Source organism: Melospiza georgiana, chromosome 5 (genome assembly GCF_028018845.1).
Source record: "Melospiza georgiana isolate bMelGeo1 chromosome 5, bMelGeo1.pri, whole genome shotgun sequence".
Lineage (NCBI taxonomy): Eukaryota > Metazoa > Chordata > Aves > Passeriformes > Passerellidae > Melospiza > Melospiza georgiana.
This window is the reverse complement of record NC_080434.1, coordinates 56,619,658-56,643,727: the sequence shown is the minus strand read 5'-3', so window position 1 is coordinate 56,643,727 and position 24,070 is coordinate 56,619,658. Positions and strand designations below refer to the sequence as shown.

Below are 24,070 nucleotides of genomic sequence, written 5' to 3'. Positions count from 1 at the left end.
CTGATATCTGCTGCTTGCACAAGAGAATCAAGTTTGTGACTTTTCCAGAACCTTTCTAGACATCTTGGTTCCTGCAGCTCTGTTAAGTTAACAGAGAAGTGGCTTCAGAAATCTTTACTGGAGTTTGGGAGGTTTCTGTGTTTGTGGCAGGCCTTGCAGAAAGAGTCATCAAAAAACTTAATCAACTTAGACTGTAAGTCAGAACAGATTCTGGAATTGCCTTTACCAGGAGTAAGTGAAATGTAACTTCATCATGCAGTAGGGCATAATGAATGAACAAGTGATTTTACAGTTATTTGTGGCAGCAAGAGCCTGAAGTTCCTTCCAGCCCTTTTCAGATCTTCTTTCTGGATGTGTAATGATCTGTGAGGTTGCTTATTCTCATCTTCACTTCAACCACTTATCCATTCAAGTAACTAGTAAGTGGCTGGTATATACAGTGGTGGCATAGCTTATGGTAGCTCTGAGGCTTATAAAAGGTCTTTTGGTAGTGAACAGTGCTCAGAAAGCCCTGGTATTTCATTTTATTTGAGTTCCTTACTGCAAGAGGAAAACTTACTGCTTCCCTTGCTCAGGTGACATGATTTTGTAAGCATTTTCATAGCTTCAAAGTGATAAACCACTGAGAAGTACCAAGGGCCAACAACCCTCTCAGCAGTCTAGACTCCAGTTTGGTTTGCAGTTCAGCTCTTCCTGGGGGGCTTGGGGAGCTTCATTACCCTCTAAGCTCAGACTGCCTGGGTTAACTTGTCCCCCTCTGTCTGCCATGTCTCCAGAAGGTGTGTGCACACTCTAGGCTTTTCTAAGCACCTGTAGTTGGAGTCTGAAGGTAATTGGCTTTTGGGCTCAAGAGTATTTATTTAAATTTCTTATTGTGCTTAAAGGTCTGTAAAAGATGTGTGTGAGCTTTTTTCTTTTAAGAGTGATATTATTTATTTTCATGACCATTAAGCTAAATCAATATAAAATACCTAGAATTAGGACAGTCTAGGAGCAACTTTTTTCATGGACACTCCACACATACATGCATGGGGGAAAAACAGGCACTGTGGTGTGGATTTATTAGTATAGATCAATATTTGTAAAGATTTTTTTAAAATGAAATCTCCTGTGTTTCTGTGCTTGACTTTGGACAGAAATGAAAGTCATTGTTTAAGTCAGTCATCTAATATAAGGTTTGAGTTGTGTTCTGAGATACCACCAGTATTTTTGCAAAAATAATGAATGTGAAAATACTAATATAAACCACAGTGTAATAGTAACACATTCTGGTTTGCATCACTTAAACTTGAGTTATATATGTGCTGTGGAAGCACACATCTCTGAATACCTCCTATTTATGAACAAGATTGTAGGAGAATCTGGTTCAGTTTCCTCCCTCTTACCTTCTATATTAGAGCACTTGCTTTAGAATTACAGTGTATTTTGCAGCAGGAATTTGCAAAAAGCTCCTGCAGAATTTTTTCAAACATGAATGATATTTATATATCTAGCCATAAGATTAAAAAAAACTAAAATTAAACCAACAAGAAAATGAAACCAACAAAACAATTTTTAAAAAAAGCCTAAACCAAACAACCTCTACAAAAAACCACCAGCACATGCCACCCACACAACTACATAAAACCCCACAAACAGAGCTCCCTTGTCCCCCACAAACTACAGTCCTTTTTCTTCTGAGTAAATGCTCCTACTGTTTAGCTGTGGAGTCATGGGTAAGTACACAGTCTGCACCAGGTAATGGCCTGTGAATATACCAACACTGCATCTCCTGTCAAAACATTTTATATGGGCTCCAGTCCAGCAGGTGTGCTCAAAGAATGCTCATCCTGTCTGGTCCTTGAGATAAATAAAAGGACCTCTGGTGTTTTAGGGTCTGAACCTGCCTGAGACACTGGTTTTGGGGATGAGGAAATTCTGCTGTCAAAAACGGTGTTTGTGTATCACATGACTGAATTGGCCTTGAGATTTGGTGAGGGTCTGTGCTGGAGTGGAGTAATGCAGTGGAAGTGCATAACACCTTTGGAAAGAGCTGTCAAGAGAGGAAGGGAAGAGGAATGATTTATAAACATTGGTTATGAGGTCAGCAGGGTAGAAGGTAAGCTTTCATATATCCAGGTAGTGGTAAGGGGGAGACAAAATTTGGAGGTGTCTACTGTGTGCCTTAAAATCAGGGAAATCGAGTGGAGAAAGAGCATGTAGAGTCATCCACATGCAAAGCAAAGGGCTAACTGTAAATAGTGAATAATCTGGGGGCTACCTAAGACAGGACTGGGCCAGATAGTCCTTGGTAAGTGCTGATCATGGCAGGTGATGAAAACACCTACAAAGACTTTTAAGCTCTAACTTTCTAATTATGAGAACATTATTTTGCAGAGATATTGAAGGGATTGTATGAAAGAACTTCAAAAAGATAGAGTTCACAATAACAGTTTAAAAATCATGAGGGAAAAACCTCAAGGTTTAAACAAAGCAAATAAAAAAGATTTGGTACACCTGAAATTCTAGAAGTAAATCAGAAACAGAAAGATGACAGAAAGATATTTTATAAACAGAACTAACAAGCTTGGAAAGCTATGAAAAGGTAATATCCAAAGTATTGATTAGTGCATCTGTTGTCATTTTTTATGAAAATACAGATATTACACTGTTTCAGTGAGTCATTGCAGTATTAACCTGAGTATCATGAAGAGCAGCAACTAATTTGAGAAAAGCCTACTTGTTTGAAAACACATGGAAGATAGAAAATATATAAAGAAGCAAATCTTGTTTTTAAAGAGGAAAATGGAACTCAGGGAAAATGGAACCAATGACCCTCTTAAATTGCCTAAACTGTACTGTAAACTGTAAATGGCCCAAATGAGTGAGTAGCAGGAAGTTTCCAAGTATTAGTTTAGGAGAAAGATTGCACTCTCACAATAACAGTCAGTGGCTTACTAGAGGACAACAGAGATGATTATTTTTTTGAGTATGTGGCATGTTTATGAAAATCCCTGATAATAACAAACTGGGAAGGTCTGCAGGTACACTGGAAGACAGGATTAGAATCAAAAAGTTGTTAAATCTGAACAGCATCTGAAACATAAAATGCAATACTGCTGGGACAACTAAAATTTCTACAGAAAATAATAACCCTCTTTCCTAACACTATGGGAGGAGTGACAGTTGAGGAGGTGATGTGGAACAGAAAAGCATTTTCAAATACATCATAGTTTAGTGTATATCAGGAATGATACACTGCAAAAGACAGCAACATGGAGATCCCTGAACAGGAATACCCTTCTGTAAGAGCAGAGTTGCTGTGCTGGAGTACTGGGCTCCTTGTATGAGGAAGGATGTCTTGAGGAGAAAACACAAAAAACACAAAGGTCACTACTTAGGAAAAAAGAATGAAGGAACTGGGGGTGTTTTTTCTCAAATAAGAGAGACTCTGAGCAGAGGCAGCAGTTTTGCAGAAGCCATGTTCATAGTTAGAGGAGATAAGGGAAAAGCTGTGTTCTCTGTAGGCTCCAGTTAACACAGAGGAACTGGATGTGATTACCTTAAATCACACTGAGGGAAATTGAGGAATGAGAATTGTAACCAGACAAGGAGCATACTGTAAGGCTCAGTTATTTTTTAGGAAAGCAGTGGAAATTCTGCCTTGATGAGACTGAATGAAGGAATAGTACGTTGTAGTTGATTCCAGCTTTGTGCAAGAGTAGAGGCTAGATTATGTCATAGAGTCCTTTCCACATATATTTTCAGTAAAATTCAAAATTAGTTTACTGCCAAATAGGTTTTAAGAATATAAAGTCTAGACTCAGCTCCCTTTGTTCATTTGTGACTGGCTTCTTGAGCCAAGTGTATCTTCACTTGGTGTCTGTTGAACTAAAATTAGGGCCTGATGTTTTGGAATGGGAGTCAATGGGTTCCTTACTGCTTTGGCTTCTGAATTATTCATGTGTTGTATTCTTCCTGATAGTAAGGGCTTGCAGAGCAGGTTCAAAGAAATATTTGCTTACAGATTAATATGATTTTTTCTGTCAGTTGTAACACTTCTGATAATATTCATTCAGGCTATACTGAGGCTTTAGTGTTTATTCTGTTCACATTCTTCAAGCCTTTTGTTACCCTTGTCAGCCATGATCCTTGTCAACAAGTGTTGTGAAGCAGTACAGCTAGTCACTGATGGTGTTTTCCAATTAGTATCTCATAGTCTGGGAGAAGCCTCAGTTACCCTATGCCTAGCTTTAAAACCAGAAAGGAAACCCATCAGTTTTCTCTCTGACCTGCAGCAAAACTGGGAGTCAAACAGCATTGTAGCTGGTTTTGCCTTGCTGTCTATGAGTTTAACTTAAGAATAAAGTAACATGAATATGAATGGTTTGAGAGAGGAGAGACTTCCAGTCACAATATTTATTATCACCATTCTAAATAATAGCTATTTAGATGGTTAGTTGGAAAACTTAATAAAACTTTTCATAAAACACTGGAAGTGTATAGGAGTACATGTGAAAGAGGAGGAGAAGGAGACATAAATTGAAAATCCTGTTTTCAAAAGGAAAGATTGCCAACAAAGGAAGATAGACTCAAGCTATTTGGGAGTGGGTATTTTGTATTTCCTGACTGGGAACGTCTCTTTAATTCACAGAAAATTTCACAGTGTGAGACTGCATTTCTAGGAAACACTTCAGCAACTGTAGGAAAAAACTTTTCTTTTGCAAATGTATAAAATGGACATTAAAAGTGTTCTCTATCCCCTCCCAAACAGAAATTCAGCAATGAGCTGGGAGCTCTCTGGGAGCTGCCCCAGCTCTCCAGGTGTCAGGGCTGTGATGGAAGCACAGGGGGGCTGAAGCAGCCAGTGCTGGTTCAGCCATGGAGCCATCCCAGAGCAGGGGCTGAGCTCTGCTGGTGCCTCAGCCTGGGAAGCAAAGCTGCTGCAGCTCCTTGTGCCCTGCCAGACTCATGCTGGCTTTGCCAGTACCTGCTGAGGTTCATGCAGCTTATCCCATGTGCAGGTGTGACAGCAGCAGGGGAGAGACTTTGAAGTTAATAATACATTGTGCCTATGGAGTTTAGATGCCTCTATCTATAATCAGCACAGAGTGAGGCTTCCATGATTGAATGTATTTGTAAATGCACATATTTCTTACTATGTCCTGCTTATACCCTTGAGCTGCTTCTTTTTTTTTTTTTTTTTAATGTTAAAAAAGGACACCAACCGATGGTTTAAGTTCCTAAGAATTTTTTTTTCTGGAATTAAGGATTTGAATTTTTGGAGGGTAGTTCCAAAAAGTCTGTTCCTGGGTCTTATGACAGGAAACCAGCATGGATAAGTTCAAAGAAGTTGAATCTAGGACATGTCTCTAAATACAGCACTCTTGAGTCACTCCTTTGGTTTGAGAGGGGCTTCTCTTTATTAAGGAGTGAGTGTTTGTCAGTTTAAGTTCTATGAGTGTGTAGTTCTACAGCAGGTTAAGGAGGAACAAAAGGATGCTTATTAATCTTGCATATTTAAACATTCTCAAGTTTACTGAGGAGGAAGCTGGCTAGAAAGTCTGTGTTGAAGCTCATTTGTTCATGTTTATTGTAGGCGTTTGCACTGTTGTTTGTTTTTTGAATCATTCTAATATCTATAGAGGATGTTACAAGGTGGCATAATCTTTTGAAAGCTAATGGGGTTACCTGAGGGACAGCACTGAAACTGGGGGCATGTGTGTTGTGGCAAGCCCTTGCTATTTTAGCCATGTCCATCAATGTCATAAGGAAAGGCCTCTGGTAAAATTAAACTAGCATTAAAATATGGGGAAAGGGAGAGAATTTTGGCAGTCTTAGTGAACGGATTACTTCTACCATAAAGACAAATCATTGATCATCCTCATAACCTCTTTTTCCTTGTGTTTACACATAATTCTCTAATTTTGTGTTTTTCCATTGATTAATTGTTCTGCCAATTCATCCTCCCAAACTTTAAACATGAAATTTTGCCACTTTTTGTCCTCTGTCTTCTCTGTCTTGTGTTACAATGAACTGTTTGTCATGTTGGCTAACATGTCACTGTACTTCTATCTCTTGGGTAGCTCTCTAGATTCTAAAGTGTAGGGCTGGAATTAAAGTATTGTTTTCTGTATTTCTGTAACTCTGTATGGGCAAAGTCTGAGCTCCAGCATGGAGTTCATATTGGCTGTAAGAGTTCAGAGAATGAATGTTCCACTGTAGTTTGACAATCATTTCCCATTAATGTTACAACTTGAGCTGTGTGACCTGTAAGGCTTAGGAAAATTCATTGTAATACCAGAATTTCCTCCTCTACATGTAAGTATATTATTTATGGCAAAATGAAGTGTGATTCTTGTCTAAACACTTTCCTGTATTGAATACTAATCTGCAGAGAATGAGTGGCAGCCAGGAAAAGCAATGCTGGTGGGAAAAGGCGCTCTATTCTCCCCTTTTTCCTGCGTCACAATGTGAAGGTAAGCACCTCTGCCTGTTAGAACTAACTTGCTGTTGCACCCATATTAGAATGAAATGCTCCTTGTTACGGATTAGAATTGCTGCAGATGAATTGGATTTACTGTCTGTATTTTAAAAACCCACACCAGTAAGCTTCCACAAAAAAATCTCTCATCTGAGAGAGAACTGGGATGCTTCAGTTGCACTTGTAGTAGACCTCTAGCATGATTCTAAATTGGTTTTAAAAGAAAGTGGTTTTAAAATAATCCTAACATTTACACATGTTTACTTAATTCCAAAGCCTGAAATTAAATAAACAGGAAATCTCTGATTGTGAAAACACTTTATTACATTTTTTAATGTTTCATCCTGAAAAATACTTCTTAGGTAGATAAGTCTATAAGAATGCGAAAACACGATGATTACCTTTTATGGGTGTGCATAAATAACGTGCCAGTTATTCAGTGAATGTGTGGAATCTCTTTGAGGCTGGGAAGGAGAGGGATTTGCCACTTGCCCACTCCTTTCACACTGACAGACTGGGAATTTTTCTCTCCTGCACAGAGAGCAAGTCCAGTCTTAGTAGGCAGGCTGCTCGTGACCATAGCAGGTGTGCTTCCAGCACTCCCAGGAATGCCTAGCATCTGACAACTGACTCAAGGCCAGGTTTTCAGTGGACCGGCAAGAATCCCAGCAGCATTTTTTGCCCGCATACCAATTCACTTTTTCTGTCTCCAAAGCAAGAAGCTAAACAAGACCATTCTGAATTAGTATCCTGAATTGACAGGATCTCTGGTGCTTTCTGTTAGTACAGGCTCAGGGTGAGAAAGTTTTGATTTGAGACCTGGTTCCTTAGTAGTTTGAAAGAAGATTAGTCAGCTATTATTTTTGAAGCACACCTTTAAGCGCAACCAACTAAAACTGTGTTGCTGGTTCCAGAACAACCTTACTTTGGTGTTTAGGACAGTTTGGGTGACTTCCAAGAACATTTTAACTTTTACTTCACTCCCAGGTGTAGAAGTGTGCCCAGTGCAGGAGCAGATGGATGCTCAGAGCTGCCACATTGGCCAAAGCCGTCAGTCAGTCCGTCAGTCTTCCCACAGGGGGACCAGGGTCCCCCGCCAAGCCGCGGCGCCGGGGCTGCCCCCTGGCGGCCAGCGTCGTGTCAGGGACAGGACAACACCGTGTGTGTCAGGGACAACACCATGTGTGTCAGGGACAGCGCCATGTCTGTCAGGGACAACACCGTGTGTGTCAGGGACAACACCGTGTCAGGGACAGCACCATGTCTGTCAGGGACAACACCGTGTGTGTCAGGGACAACACCGTGTGTGTCAGGGACAGCGCCATGTCTGTCAGGCATAACACCGTGTGTGTCAGGGACAACACCGTGTCAGGGACAGCACCATGTCTGTCAGGGACAACACCGTGTGTGTCAGGAACAGGGCCGTGTCTGTCAGGGACAACACCATGTCTGTCAGGGACAACACCGTGTGTGTCAGGGACAGGGCCGTGTCTGTCAGGGACAACACCGTGTCAGGGACAGGGCCGTGTCTGTCAGGGACAGCACCGTGTCAGGGACAACACCATGTCTGTCAGGGACAGCGCCATGTCTGTCAGGGACAACACCGTGTCAGGGACAGGGCCATGTCTGTCAGGGACAACACCATGTCTGTCAGGGACAGCACCGTGTCTGTCAGGGACAGCAGAGCCACGGTTTGCTCTGTGTGACTCAGTTTTTAAACAAGACCGGGACTTGATCCTCACAGCTGACATTGCTCTTCCACAAAGCTTTTTCTGTATCCAGTTTTCAGTATGGGTACTTTTTATATGTGGGTGTTGATGCATGTGATCCTTATGTATCTATCTACATGATAGATGTTGATGTTCTATATACAAGTTTACTCTGGTAAGTAGAAATCATAGCCATTCACATCAATTGGGGTTCTTGAGTTTCAGTGAGGAGCACGCTACTGTTTCAGTCTACACAGTATGGGTATAGAAATCGGAGTGATGTGGAACACAATGCAATATCAGAATTGAAAAATGGACTGAACCATTTATCATCAAAAACATCATTCTTGTTCTTTGATATTTTAGGTGTTTTCATTAACTAAGTAGCTTCTTCTTTTACTATTAGTTATTCAGGTAGGATTTGATGACGTTTCCATGAGGTATTATGGTGATTTCTTTATGGGTGTCAGACCATAAAAACCCCCACAAGCACAGAGTTTACATGGCATAGAGTGTGAATTCCAAGAATACATCTCTGGATGCTGAAATTTATGGTAAATGTAAATAACAGTGTTCCTCAATTCTGTTTTTTCTTCCTTTGCATCTGAAATACCCCCACAAAAACAATATAAGAGTGCTATACAAATGCCAAGGGAGAGAATGGTGTAGGAGAACTTGCAGATGTAAAGGAAGTATCCAATGACGATGAACATCTTTTAGATTTTAATATGGTAAGTTTGTCAATGGTTTGGGGGAGGAAGTTTATTTCTTATTTTATAAGGGTGGGCTACTGCATCTTTCCTTTCATCACAGTTCTCAGTCTACCCTCAAATGAAATTCCTGCAAAAACCTTCAAAAGCTTCTCTTCTCTTACTTTGTTTTTTAACGTCCTCTGCATCTTGAGCATCTTTCTAAAAGTTCCTCAGGGTGTTGTACTTTGGGGAGTACAACCCTTTGTACAAACAGCTGTGCTTCTAGTAGATAAGCAAAGCCAGTTTCCTTTGGGAATGCTTGCCATTTGCTTGTCATGAGTGTTAAACATGAGTCTTCTTTACCTTCAACTTCTAATTTCAGTAAGTGTAGAGTGAGATGAAGTGCACTATGAGGGCAGAAAGGACCAGCAAATAAAGACATAAAGATACTATATGCTGAATACTGTCCTCATTGCAAGCAAAAAAACTCTGGTTTTTTCTCTAGTGAAAAAATTTCATGTATACATGTGTTTATTGATATACCTTTAAACTTCCGAGTGACGATAGTGCTTAGTTTAACATTGTGACATGCTTGCTATGGCTTTACTCATTCAGATGAAAATATATTTAAAATACATTTGCTTGAAGTTTAGTCAGATCTGTGCTGTGTTTTCCTACTATTTAATACTTACTATCAAGTTTCGGAGATAACTTTTACAGTAATTTTTCTAACATGAACTGTGATAAAGATACATCCTGAGTTCACTTTTGATTCTCTTGCTGTGTTGTGCAAATCCTAAAATTAAGGAATAGGAAAAAATAATAAAAGCACCACCTTTTTTCCCTGCTGTTCTGCAGTCCTTTCTACATAGTGGACTAAGTCAGGAATGAGGAGGACTTGCCCTGTAATCGTGGCATCTCTCTTGGACAACTAAAAATCCATATAACCTCCCAGCCCAGAGAAAAGCAAGCATGTTCTTTATTGTTCCCCATCAACACTGTCAGTTTAAATCCTTAGGTTTCTTCTGTTTATGAAGCAAGATGTGCAGATGATATAAATGCTGAGGCAAAACCAAATGGCTTCAGGAAGAAGATCTACTCCAGTGATAGCTCCAGCTCTGAAGACACAGCTTCAGAAGGTGGAAGCGAATGGGCTGATCCATGTGAGGAGGAGCTTTTTTCTCGAACTCAACTTTAAAAACTGCAGAGTAGAGCAGATGATTGAAAAGTACCATGAGATGGAAAACTATCTTTCTTGAGGGTCTGTAGCTCTAAAACAACAACTTGAGTTTCCTCTTCAGTTAATGGATTCAGATGTGTATTTATCTTTCTCTTCTTGCTTATTTTATAGATGAGGACACAGCTGTCCTGTTGAAGATTTTTTTTCCCAAAAAATACTGTTAAATTCTTGGCTATTTGAACTAGACTAGATTGTGTTGTCAAATCAAGAATGGATGTGCATGTGCTTGTCTTAGTAGTACCACTGCTTTTTTGCATCTTAATTGCAGTTATTTTCTTTCGTAACTGTAGCCCTACCACTATTACGATCTTCTTAGCATCGCAGTGTCTACAACTACTTCTGCTATTCAGAGACTTCAGCTTTCTGCACATTAGGCTTTGTTCTTTAAGAACTGGGAGATAAATACTTAACACTGTAATCTATCAGTGCCTTTCTGAATGCAGGAGAAAAGCATGAATGACTTGTCCAGTCTTCATTCAGTAAATCTCATAACTTTGAAGTAGGAACAACAGGGTTGTGCTTTAGAGACTTACAGAAACTGTGTTTTCTATCCTATGATTCCCCCCTCCCACAAACCAACACTGAGGATACCATGGTTTGTATTTTTGCTAACTGGAGAAGCCAAGGATTTTTTGTAGGTATGGAGGCAATGTGGGTTTTATTTTTTTCCTTTTTTTCTTTTTTTTTTTTGTCCTTTTTAGCAATTTGCCAATGTGGGGCAGAAGTTCAAAAAGTAACACCAAAAATAATAAACCACTGGGGTGATGTGTGGATTGTTGTGAATTTTGTTAATGAGTAATGAGAATGTTGTCTTGTTGCAGATGAAGGCATTCATGTAACCTGCAAAAGCATCCTGTAACTGAACTTGAGCCTGAATGACTGAAACTCTCTAAAATGCTCAGTGTTCAATGTTTTAAATGCAAAGGGTCAGTGCTTCACTTGAAAGAAATCCTGTGGCTGCTGCAGTTAGCTGCTGTTGTGGCTGTAATTTAGTAAATCTCGTAGTTCATTTTGTGTTTCTGAGAGAATGTGTGGGGCAAGTTATGTGTGTGGTGGGTGGGGGTAGGGAAGGTGATGACTTACAACATACATGTGTGATTGCAGTAGTGATTGTTGCTTTATGTGACTTGCTTTTAAATTTTCTTTTGTTAACTTAGAAAGTCAATACATTGTCAAGTTGCATCTGTACAAGACTATCAACTCCTTCTGCTTTTAACACATTATGCAAAATGTATAAGCCAGGAGGAGCAATATTTGCAAAACTAAACATTCTGAGTTTTTAACAACTCCTAGTTTTAAAAAATGACAACAACTAACTAGTCTACACGATCGCAGCATGTCTATAACACCAGGAAGTGCAGAAAGTCCAATACTGACTTGAAAAGCTTCACCATTATTTTTGACAGGCAATAAACCTCACAAGAAACATAGCTGTTTGAAATGTGAGCTGAACTGCCTTTGAAATATGTTCTGCGCTAGAAATGCTTTCTGAGTAACTGGGTTTTGTTGCCTTTATTCAATTGACAGTGTAAGAATTGAAATACGTGGTTGGGAAACCATGCCGGTCTTCGTGCAAGCTTTTGGTGAGATCCTTACTAAAACTGGCTTGGTTGCCCTTATCCAAGGACTTTCTTTTGGTCCTCCTCTTAGATTATGTTTTAGGGTTTGTATTCATACAGCAAATCTTTTGACACTTTACAGTTTCTTTTCTTAATTTATTTGCAGACTTTGAATAGATTTTATATATTTTACTTTCTTCTGGAGCTTCCTTGAGAGGTTGTTTAGCACCTGCACTGAAACTAGTTAACTGTAACATGAAAGAAAAAAAGAACTTTACACACAAATTCTTCAAATCACTACAGTGAAGAATGGAATAGAATTCATTTGAGAACAGGAAGTGACCAAGTGGACATATTTCAAACACAAACTTCAGCTCAGTTAATTCTGGCTAGAGCTTCTTCCTTGGTAAGAAAGGGCTCAAAAGTAACAAAGGTGTTGCTCATAGTTACACTGTGGCATGTAATGATTCCAGCACCTTTGGGGAAAATAAAATCCTATCTTGAGCTTGGGCAATAACAAATTGTCTTTACTCGTTTTCATAGTTTAATGGCTAAAGCTCTAAGGCTTTCAGTGAGAGTTGAAGTGTGGTTTTTAGTTTTTCTATATGGATAGAAACACACACCAACAACAATAACAACAAGAAGAGCATTAAAGGTTGGCATACGCTGAACCGCACTGTGGGATGAAGCGCATTGCATATCCATAGCATTGAAGTATCAGTTTTCCATTCCTGGGCTGAAATTTGTTTCTACTTTTTGCTTCAAGTGGTTGTATTGTTCTGATTTCACGTACACCAGAGTAACTGATTTTGTTTTCTTGTGGAGTTACTTAACACCGAATAAAAATATAAAAGGACAATTGGATGGTGTGTGTGTGTGTCTTCATTTTCTTCAGCTAAGGTGTATAATATAAATACAACATGCAGTTAAGCATTAAATATTCTGAACAAATGGCATGACATACTTAATTTGGGAGTCCTTTTCATTGCTGTAATTCATGTTTAGAAAACATGAGACTTTTTAAAAAAATCAAACCCAAGCAAACCTAGACCCTCTCTCACATAATAGTTACAGAACTTGTATGTAATACGGGATATAACCCAGCAGATTTCTATTTCTGCTTTTAACTTGTGTTCAGCCATCAAGTAACCAGTATCTCACTAATTCCATGGCTGCACCTCCTTTCAGAGAAAGGAAAAAAATCCCCAACAGCTCACATTCTACTTGGTGGAGCCTTGTGCATTTTGGTGCTAAAATCTGCAGGCAAAGTAACCTGGGATTCCATGCAGAATGAATTCTGCTGAATTAGAAGTTCAGTGAAAACAACATGGAAACACACACTGGGAAATAATGGAAGTGCCTCTGTAAGGTCCTTGAGTGAATACTTTTGTATTGGCAGTTAAAACTTTTAAAGGCATATGTTATTTTCAATTATTTCTTAAATACAGCAGAAGTGGTATATTTTCATTGCATTTATAGAAGATACTTGATAAAAGAACTACATTTCATCAGTCAGGTTTTTCAATTCCTGTATCTGAATTAATATTAAATACACATATAGTAAAGAATTAGTTTCCAGTGTAAACAATGCTTCTGTCATGCAAAAACTGCCACTGTATAGTCCTAGAGCAAGTGCGTCCATCAATGGTAGGACAGGCTGGCTGTAAATGCCTGTCACACTGTGCCTTCATGGGAGTGTCTGATGTGAAAATACAAAGGAAGGCAGTGAACCTTTTGGAAAGCCAGGATTCCTTCACAGTAACTCATTCTTTCCCTGCCAGGACCAGCATAGTTAAGTATTATCCCCAATGAATTAGTCATTGCCGTCCATCTCACATAATTTTCTTTTATTACCTGTGAAACTAATAGCAAAAAGACTCCAGAGGTTTGGGACAAAGGAGTCTTTACTGAAACATTTTAGCTTCCTACTGTAAGACTTCTGTTCCATTGTTCAAGTTCCTCTCAAAATGTAGTATTACATGCAAATGCTTAATAAATGTTATGGCCTACCTCTGCTCCAATGGGGTGATAATGGGATGAACAAGAAAACACAGCTGCCAGAGCTGACAGTGGGCCAGTATGCTGCTGAGAAAGTCACTGAGTGACAACACTGGTGTCCCTGCCCTACTTCATATGTGTATAACAACTTCACCTGTAAACAGTGAGGACAGAGGCTGAGCTGAGAGGCTGCCATGGGCACTGCCTTCTGCCTGACAGCCTTCTTGTAGGGCAAATGGTTCTGGAAGAACAGTGTCTGCCATTACTGCATTTGCAGCTAATCCAAGAACCAGGGGCTGCAAAAGCAGTACAAAGTCTCTGTCCCTCTGTTAACAGCAGTAACAGCCATTTAAAGTGCTACAACTGCTTGTCACATAAAGATTTTGGGATTTGCTGATGAAGGGTTAACTGCAATCATTTCTGCACAGGCCTTATTTTACTCACTGCAAGCAGAGACACGGGAGAAGCAGCAACTCTCCTTGTCTCATAAAACTCAGAACATTCAAACTCTTGAATTTCTTCTAAAACCATTTTTACTTTTAAGCAGTAAAAATACTGTTAAAAAGTATAGATGAGTACATTTTCAGATTCATCTCTGCTTTCCTGTTGGTAGCCATGGAAATGCTCAAGCAAAGAAAGTACAGTACAGTAGCAGTACTGAAAGCAAATACATAAGCACTGCCTAAAAAAAGGGATGCCACTTCCACTGCTAGAGATTTTTAGGAACATATTAGACAAATGTGTCAGAAATTATGTAATGACCCACCAACTTGTGTAGTTTTTCCTTCATTCATCCCCAATTTATGTTTGAAAAAAAATACAACTTGTGTATTGTTTAGGCCTACTGTCCGAAGAATAATTTGCCTCATTAATCTCTACCTGCTATGATGGGCCTGCCTGATCCCTTACAGATACAGGACAGAAACTAGTGTTGAATTTTTCATTTTTGCCATTACTTTATTTGTGCAATAATAAATATTAAGAACATCCTTTATGTTTCCAATACCCTTTTAGTAGGATTTTGCCTTTTTACTTTTTTTCTTACATTTCGTAACTTCTAATTTTTTCATTGCTATTTAGCTTCTAAGGGTCTTCACTTTGCAATGGAGTTCTAGCCCTCAATCATTTGCCTCTGGAACCTTCATCTATTTGACAACAAAGTCTTCTTCAGGAAGTCTAAGTTGTCATTCATGGGTTTTAAATATTTTCCCACCATTTTTCCTGTTAATATATTCAGTGCAAAAAAATTAAATTCCTTGAATCACTGCAGTTCCATGGAGGCATAATAATCTGTTACCTGCCAAAAGTGAATGTTACTTAGTTTCCTTCATCCCTACTAGGTCTAGACAACAATTGATTTTTAGTCCAATACTTCATTTTTTCTTTGTAGTGAGTTCCAATAGATGCTGCCATGTTGGTAACTGCTCCAGAATAGATGTGTTATCTTTTGGAAATGTAATTTAAATAGTGCTTGCTTTATAGAATAAATGTAATAGAACTCCAGCTTTGCATTACGCAGCTGTGCATAATAACAACTATGTTTCCTTCTCTGGCATGATTTAATGATGAGTGAAGATCTGTAACAGAGGTACCATGGAGGCTTAGTGAGTGATTATTTATGGGCACTAAGGATTCTGCAATTCTGAGATATTATGCAAGGAGTAATGTTTTTAGTTGATACAGTTTTACTCCTTCACACCTTATTACTCATGTTGTCTTTCCCAAACAGCTTGTAGACAGCGATAGAAACAATCCTGTCACGCATCGTGTTTCAGTAATATCAGTTCAAACATGCTGGGGAGTCTCACACACTTTCCCCTGTCTTTCCTGCTCTTCACTTTCTTGCTGTCTCATGGAGGGAAACCATCTCAGTCTGTTCTTACCCAGTGGTAACAGAAGTGATGCTAGCTATGGATCAAGCTTCCTCATCCTTTATCAGGTCTGAGTTTCTATAGGAAGAGGCAGCCTTTTGGGATAATGAAATAGCATGTTCTCCAGCTGTTCCTGATTCACCCCAAACCTATTACAATGGCCTGGTGTACAGAGAGTCCACCTCTAGTAGGAATACCCATGCAGATGGTGGCTGTGCTATCAAATACAGGCAAAAATAGTTTTGTGTGAACAAAATTCATTTGTTCAATTGATTAATCTGAAGTAAAGAGCATAATATTTATTCCTCAAAAACATCACCATTTGCTTCCAAGGTATTGAATTTTTCACAGAATTATTACCCTTTTCATTGCTACGAGTCAGTAGAAACCTGAATATATTCATTGTTCCCTTTTCTTGTGCCATATAACATGAATGAATTATTTCACCGTGCCTACAGGAAATCCTGTAAAGCAAGGAGGCAAAGGAGCAATGTTTCCTGTATTGCTAACATTTGCTTTTCAGAGAGAGCTTCTCTGTCTCTGATGGATAACATCTGGGAGTGTCCAGCACTGCCACACTTGGTACCCCTGCGCTCAGGCCTGGCTGAGCCAGAACTGCCTTAAATCACAGAGATGGCAAATGGAGGCAGGAGCTGCTGGTCAGCTCACAGTGACGCACAGCTGCTGTACATTCACAACATGCTAATCTTTTCTTTAAAATAAAGAAAAAAACCCTGTCCTCCAGCTGATGGCAGAGAATTACTGACTTTGAGGAGCTGCACAGTGGATTAAAATGAAGCTCAGTTTGGCTGGCTCTGAAAGCTGCTTGCATCACACTTGGCTTGTGATGAATTAAAATTCAATCTAGATGTTCTCATCTAGCTCTTAAAAAATAAATTTGAAGTTGTATCAATTACAAAATTGCTGAAGCTTCAAAACAGAACTGAAAGCCTAAGCAGAGAATGCTTTCTCACATCTACAGGCATAAGAAGCATGACAGAAAATTGCATTTCTGTTCCTTGGCTCTACCAAAACAGAGGAAGGACAGGTATTTGGTGTACTTTTATCATATGTTGTATATTTTAGAGAAATCACCAAGACAGAAGAGAGCAAAAACTCTTCATGCTTTCTTGCACAATACCCATAACCCTGGGATATCAAACCCTACTGGCATTAATATGAGCCTGTATGAGAGAGCTTTTGAACAGAATGTTTTTAAAAAAATTAAATTCTCTAGCACCAGGCTATTAATAGACATGTAGAAGTTTTTTTGCCCACCAGGTGAACATCAATTGCCAGTTTGAGGCTGCTCTATGTAACATTTCATGTCTACACAACAGCTGCATGCAAGACACTCTTAAACAAAACATGATTTTATTCCATGAATTTTTATAAAATTAAGTGTGCTGCAGGTTTACTTGACCCTGAATCAGTGACAAAAGACTGATAATAACCACACTGATTTTATGTGCTACAATTAACTTCTTATCACACTCTGAGGATTTACTTACAACGCACGTGTTTAAACAGGAGGAATTGATTTCCGTGTGCCCTTCTGTGTGGACTTAAATTTTGCACAGCTGCTGCAAAATAAAGGTGCTAAAGGTCCCCTTTATGCTGAGTTATGCTTTTGTACTTCCTGTACCTGGAAGTACCTGTTCTGTTTCCTTTCAGTAATTAGCACATGCCACACTTCATCACAGCTAGTGTGTGACTAGTCACAATGTGAGCCCTTCAGCTTTTCCCCAAACAGAGAAGTAATAATACACAACATTTGCAGACAGAAATTTACCTTACCTGGGATGGAGGCGGCATGAATGGACTGATACTAACTGCTAATGCAAAACACCTTTTGGGAATAGCTCATGACAACCAGAATTGCTACTTCCCCTTTCCTAGGAGTTACACAGCCATTCACGTACAATACAGGGTTGGTTCTTTTATATTGACTAGGCTGCAATTTTCTGTGACTTCCCATATGCTTTGCTTACCACTGAAGGATTCTGCAGCACGTTTTTCTAATTGTTTCTTCAGCCTAAATGATATTAAGCTGGGAGCATCATTATTTCCTGTGCAGGCACTCTGCAGAATTGGAGAGTTCCTGACTATTGCCATTCTTTTATTTACCCTAGGAACCAAACAACTGACCTAGGTAAAATGACACATCATGATGACAATACTCTCTTCTGGTTGTTCCAACAGAAGAATTGATTCATACTCTCAAAAACAGAAGAAAAAAATTTAAAAGGAATTAGTGAGAGTATAAGCTCAAAAAATCTTTTGCATATAAACAAGTTTATAGTGCCTCAAATTGGTTTGTTTTTATTTACCTTTATTTATTTACATTTAACATGGAAGCTCTCTTACAGAGATAGTAATCATTTTCAAAAGAAGATAGGGAAAAATTAGTGCCAATCTTAAATCATTTTATGTTGATACCCATCTTAGAAATAAAGCAGACTAAGAACTGATCCAGTCACAGAAACAAACTATCTGCAGAGGTATAATTTTTGATTGATGGTAGATTTTCAGAGCAGTTTCAGAACAATCTAATTCTTATCTTCATAGTATGGAATTGGTGTCAACAGGGTCATGGTGGCAAGTACTTCTGTACAGGTTTACCTCAGCCTCTCACGATTCATTCCAGTGTAACTTGCCCGTCTCAAAGCTTGAACAATCATGGGTTTGCACCACTTCACAGCGAACCAGCTGCCCCAACACAAGTTCAGATATTTGTGTCTGCTGCCCTCACACTTCCAGCTTCAGTGTAGACAGGAGAGGTGTGAGGTGACGGGAGTGCTTAAATCCTCGGTTCAGATGGGAGCAGCTTTATCTTACCACCATTCTAGAGACATGATCACGACTCTAGGTGCAAAACATGTGACCTCTGCAGAAAACAAAACCGCGCCGAGTTTCACAGCTGATAAGGAAACACGACAGCTCTGCTCCTATCAGGTGCTGACTGCTCGGAAATCAGTGTGGGGGTAGAGCAGGGTGTGCACAGCTCCACCCCCAAAAGGGCGCACTTTGAGACGAAGGTGAAGAGAATGGAAAGCTAAAAATGCGAAAATCGCAATTACCACCCTAGAGCTTCCACTTTTGGCGTTACAGAACATAATTACCAGAGTTCCACAGAGCTAGGGACACACCTGCGCACGCTACCTCCACACGTTCCGCAGCCCACACTTCCACACCCACTGAAGTTTGGTCTTCCCCAACACGAGTGCAGCCTACCCACCCACCTGCTCCCCCGGGCACGGCCAGGGCCGCCAGCCGGCCCCGGCAGTAACGCGGGACGGGCTGCAGCGCCTGGCGGCCAAAAAGTAGCTCCCGCCAAGCCCGGGGCTCCTTGAAATGAGCGCTCTCAGCCACAGCCCCGTTTCTCTCCGCTCCGGGGGCTCCTCGGAACCAGCGCCTAAGCCACAGCCCCGCTCCCGGGGCGCCTCCACTGCCGAGCCGGGCGGGCACCACCAGCGAGCCCGGCACGGGCTCTGAGGCCATTCAAAATGGCGCCCGGCGGCGGCCGCCCCTCGCCCCCCTGCGCGCAGGCGTTCCCTTCCCCGGCGGGCGGGGCTTCCCCGGCGCGCCGGGCAAGGGGAGCGGAGGCGGGGCGGGAGGAGTCCGGGCTGCGGGGGTTGGAGCATCGCCGGAGGAGCCCGGCACCTGTCCCGCAGCCAGGTGTGCGCCGCCGCCGCCGCCATGGGAGGCCCCGCGCTACGCCGAGGGGGCCGCCGGCGAGGGGCGGCTGCTCCGCCTCAGCCGCGCTGAACCCGGCGCTGCTCCGCGGGGACCGGAGAGCAGTGACATGGAGTGCCCGCCGCAGCCGCCGGCCGCCTCCTAGTCCCGCAGCAGCGGCTGTGGGGCGCGTCGGGCATGGCCCAGCGTGACGAGAGAGACGGAGAGCAGCGTTACCCCGGTGAGGCGTCCGGGCTCCTCGGGGCTGTTCCTGCTCGCCGGTGCCGGGGGTGCTGGCCGTACCTGTTGGTGCGAGGGGCAGAGCCCGGGGCCGAGCGGGGCGGGCGGGAGCGAGCAGCCTCAGCCCCGAGGGGCCGCGCTGGCTGCCGGGCTGACTTACCCGGCCGCGGCCACGTAAAAAAGTTAAGAGGAGCAGGTGAGCTGAGCCCTCGGAGTGTTCACCGAGTGGATTGAAGACCGTAGAGAAGAGTGAGCGCTGCTTCCTCAAGGCTCTAGTTGTGGCTTTTTTTTTTTTTTTTCCGGTTGTTTCAGTTTCTTTGGGTTGTTTTGTAAGCGAAGGCCGCTAGCTCGGAACCTTCGCAGAGCGAGTCGGGTTGAGCCCGTGAGAAGGAAGCAACTTTCATCTCGCTGCCTCTCTTCTAGTCGATGTTTCCCAAGCAATTCCCAAAGACCAAACAAAACTACATCTCACAGCAGCTGAAGTTCTTCTGACGTTGCTGCTAATTTGATGTGGCTCAGAGAGTTTTCAGTAACAATGGTGCGGGGAGGGTAAAGCGCTCCTGGAGCAGAGGCTTTAGCAGAGCACTGTAACTTGTTTGTGTTGCCCGTCTGACGGAGCAGAAACAGTCGGAAAGCGGGGAATGGCTTACTTATGATTACTCTCTGAGCACTCCGCTCAGAAGCCGGCTTTGTAAAGCTCACACTTATAAAAGGTCACCAGCTGAGAGTTAGATAATAGTCATCTTAATTAAAACAAAATTTAAAAAATCCCCACTAGTTTCTTTTCTTTTTGCCGGTAATGTTTTGGCAGTACTTTTATAGGTAACCTTAATTGCAGTATCCCATGTTTAGTTGAAGGGCAGACTTTTTCTAGTTTCAGGAGTTCTACACTGTTGGCAGTGCTGTGGCTGTTAGAACGTGCACACAAATGGAACAAAGAAATCTTTAATAAACAAAACTGAGTTTGATGCTCTTGTGCACCAAGGTCACTCAAAGCTGCCCTTGATAACAGCAATATGTTTCTTGGTACATGCAACAAAAATAATAACAAAAGCATGGAGAATATAAGTCATTAATTAAAAAAAATCTTTAAGAAGAAAAAAAGTTGCAACTTTGTAATTGAAGAAATTCCTTGTTCTTAAAAGTTGGAGAAAAAGTCCTAGCGGAAGTAAGTGTTGAAGAGGTAATGTGTGATGTTAGCTCTTAGAGAACTGAGCTGTGTATGCAATCATTCCTCTTCTCATCCCTGTGAGGCAGGAAAATATAAAGCCTTTTTTTGCAAATTATTGTCTTACCCTTGTTGCGTGCCTAAACTGCATCATAACTCTCAGCAAACTTGGAATAACGGGCCTTGAGTTTGCATCTTTCTGGTTTTGTTTTACTCTAATGGTTTGGCATTGCTGTTATATTTAACTTTGATATCAAAGTGGGTTAAAAAGCCATTTTATTGTAGATCTTAGAAATTATAATCAAATATGACTTGTCCCCTCTGTATGGTTGAGTGATATGCAAAGCCAAAATGTGTTTTAAAGCCCTCTGGTTATTGTCAGAACATGCCTTCTTGCATGCTGTGATCAGAATCTGGGGAATGTGAGGCTGTACAGACAGACCTACTGAGACAGATGGAAACTCCACCTGTCAGAAAAAAATGTACCTAGGGGAGAGTCTGAAAGCAGAACTGATGTATGTTGATGTTTTCTTGAAGTTCTGATACTTGCGCTTTAGAGCCTCTCTGAGTTTTGCTTTGCTTAAGAATCATCAGTGATTTTGTATTCCCAAACTTAGATGTAAATTTCTTGCATCCACAGTGTTGTGACAGAGTTGCACAGGTTAGCTGCCCTTTGTGTGAATAGTTGTGTCCTGATGTTAATTTTGAACCTGGCTACAAAACTGTCTTTATCATGTGCTCCTTAGCACTTCAGTTGGAAGTGTTAATGAGTAAATAGCATCTACCTGGTCTCTCATTGCCACTTGTGATCTTGGCTGTGTTTTCCTAACTCCCTTTTCCTTGTTATTTCCTGTGGGATGTTCCCTCTTATGAGATCATGTTCTCGATAAGACATAGGATATTAAGACTTTACAAATATTGATTTTATTTCCATCATAATATATTTAAATAAACAATGGGAATTATGAATCTTGTGCAGACAAAATTGCATACTATTTCTCAGTAGTGTATGGTACTCAGATGATAATGTTTCCACATGGTTATGTTAATAAATGCTTTATGGAAAGAAGTTAGCATTGGAGTACATGACAGAATATTTGACATCAATTGTCAGATTTTGCACTTACCAATGAGGCAGCTAAAACAGAGTATAAATATCACTCCGTCCTTAAAAACAATCCTACAACAACTGAACTCAAAATGAATCAAGGAGTTCTCCTGTGTGTCCCTGAGAGCTGACTGCATCTCAAGTTTTCATTTAAAGCCCTTGATGGGTACACTTCAAAGCCTCCCACAGTTTTGCTGAACTGTGTAAAACCTTTGTAACTTGCTGTTGCATAATTTGCTCCAGCAAGCTGTAGTGTTGTATACTTCTGCATTTCTTGCTTGCCCGTTTAAAGGATCTTTTCCTGTTATGTTTATTGCTTGAAAAAATACCAAGTCAAGTTAAAACAAAATTTCACACCGGGTACAGAAGCTATTTTCACTTTTTTTTTTTGTAATTCTTTTGTTTACAGTATTTGGCCTCTTGAGCTGCTGTAGTTACTGCCTCTGCCAAGGTCATTTGGGTGCTTACCATTTGTAAGCTTGGTTGAGAAGAGCAGTGTAATTAAGCTAAGGACTGGCTGCTGCTTGGGAAAATCATTGAGCAGAAGTAAAGGCAGTCATGGGAGGAATTCATTATGGGAACATGCTTGTACTGTTTACCCAAACATCATCAAAGCTGTTCCTGACAGATTACATTTGTGTTTTTTTTCCTGGACTGCACTTTCTAGATGCATTCCAAAGTTTGAATTCCTGTAAGTCAAACCCCTTGGTTACCCTGTTCTGGAGTGTGTCTGTGTATATGCTTTAGAGTAACAAAAGGGGCTGGGGTGGGCTGTGGGTTTGAAGAGCACTGTGAAGTACATGAAGGAATAAAGGTGAAGATAGGGAGAAGAACAGAGTCAGACTTATGTTAGAAAAATAAGTGAATTCAAGTAAGAAGGTCTGAAAACAGGAGATTCCAGTATATACAACAGTAATTACATCTAATGCTCCATGTTCTGTCTCATTTGTACGTTTGAGCTATCACTGTTGACTCCTGGAGTATAGTTTGTTGCCTGCATTCAAGAATTGCTGTTTAGGGTTTGTTTTTTTGCTGGCCCTTGGAGTTTCAATTTAGTGAATAAAGAATTTATAATGTACACAGTTGGTGTGTCAGCTATTTCAAAACATACTTTAATTGCAGGGGATGTAAACTTTTCAAACCATGGTAATATGAAAAAAAAAAAGTTGCTATAGCAACTCTTTAAGAGAAGACTTCACACATCTTCACAAGCTTTTTAGTCAAAACAATACACTTGAAACCTTGCTTAGGCAGAGGATTAGGCAACTGGTATATTGATTGATTTGGATGGGTAGCATAGAGTTGGTTGTTAAAAAGTTCTGAAGAGGTCTAAAAGATGAAAAATCCAGGGCTGTCTGTCCTCAACTTTTGCCTGTACTTAGGAGTGGATTGAACTGCTGGCAAATATTGTTTGGGTCGTAAGTTAAAGATTTAGCGTAGCATACAAAGTACAGTTGGATTCCTGAACTTTCCACATGACTGAAAACTTATGGAAAAAAAATTCTGTTTGGACCAGTGAGATATGTTTGAAATGAGTTTTCTCTCACTCACTGCCTGTTGGTATCACAATGCTAAGCTGTATTGATGTCCTCAGATCTAAGAATGGACTGTGTGTCAAACCCTGGTGTTTGGCAGGGCTCAGGTGACATTAACCAGGGGTTTAGAACTGCTGTGAGATAGCACTTTTCACAGACATTGGGAATTGACAAGTTTGGGGTTTCTTCTGAGGTACATGTGTATTTGTTTTTTAAAAATAGAATGTGGGAAGGACCTTCTAGAGAACAACCAGGACCTTTAATTGAGTGCTCTACTTGAGAGAGAATAGGAGACCAGGCTTCAGGAGCTGTCTAGAAAGCAGTCTGTTTGCAAGATGGAATGAGTGCTCTTCACTCATTCACACTTAGCCCAGAGTGTTTCAGAGAGAAGAAATTGAAGCAATATGTGCATATTTGTTCTGCCAACTGCTGCAGAGTAGTTGCATCGAAAACTTCAGAAGAGCTGTAGACAATTTACTAGTCATATGGAAAAAGATCTGTGTAATATATAGTGTTCTATAGCTCATATAGTGTTTAAGTGTTTAAAGGGTCAGTAGAAGTTCTGGAAGCCAGGGCAGTACTCCTGTTGGTGTCCCAGATGTATTAAAGTTCGGTGCCTCCAACCTGTAGCTCCTTTTTGACAGCCCTTGCTTTGCAGGTCATTGAGATTCAGACTGGAATTGGGGCACTGACTGGATTAACTGACCTGCTGGCAGCCCCTGGGGAGACAGCGTGGATGCAGGATCACAGTCCCTGAGTGCAGTAAATTCAGTGTATTTGCAAATGTCATTGCTACTAAACGTGCACTGATG

The 24,070-nt window shown here is 40.8% G+C and overlaps 2 protein-coding genes across 3 annotated transcripts in view; both read left to right on the top strand.

Annotated features, from left to right (window-relative positions):
• KIAA0232 (KIAA0232 ortholog) overlaps positions 1-12,527 on the top strand; it is a 64,365-nt gene extending 51,838 nt beyond the window's left edge. The window contains exons 7-9 of one of the 2 annotated variants that reach the window (XM_058025366.1): positions 6,377-6,458; positions 8,806-8,903; positions 9,883-12,527. In XM_058025366.1, the coding sequence (XP_057881349.1) occupies positions 6,377-6,458; positions 8,806-8,903; positions 9,883-10,062 (360 nt within the window). In that variant the 3' untranslated portion in view covers positions 10,063-12,527. Of the gene's footprint in view, positions 1-6,376; positions 6,459-8,805 lie in introns of both variants that reach the window. The other variant, XM_058025365.1, reaches the window with a different exon arrangement.
• A 6,777-nt stretch (positions 12,528-19,304) lies between these two features.
• The window catches only part of TBC1D14 (TBC1 domain family member 14), a 64,243-nt gene continuing 59,477 nt past the window's right edge, over positions 19,305-24,070 (top strand). The window contains exon 1 of the mRNA XM_058024585.1: positions 19,305-19,448. Coding sequence (XP_057880568.1) covers positions 19,406-19,448 — 43 coding nt within the window. The 5' untranslated portion in view covers positions 19,305-19,405. The remainder of the gene's footprint in view (positions 19,449-24,070) is intronic.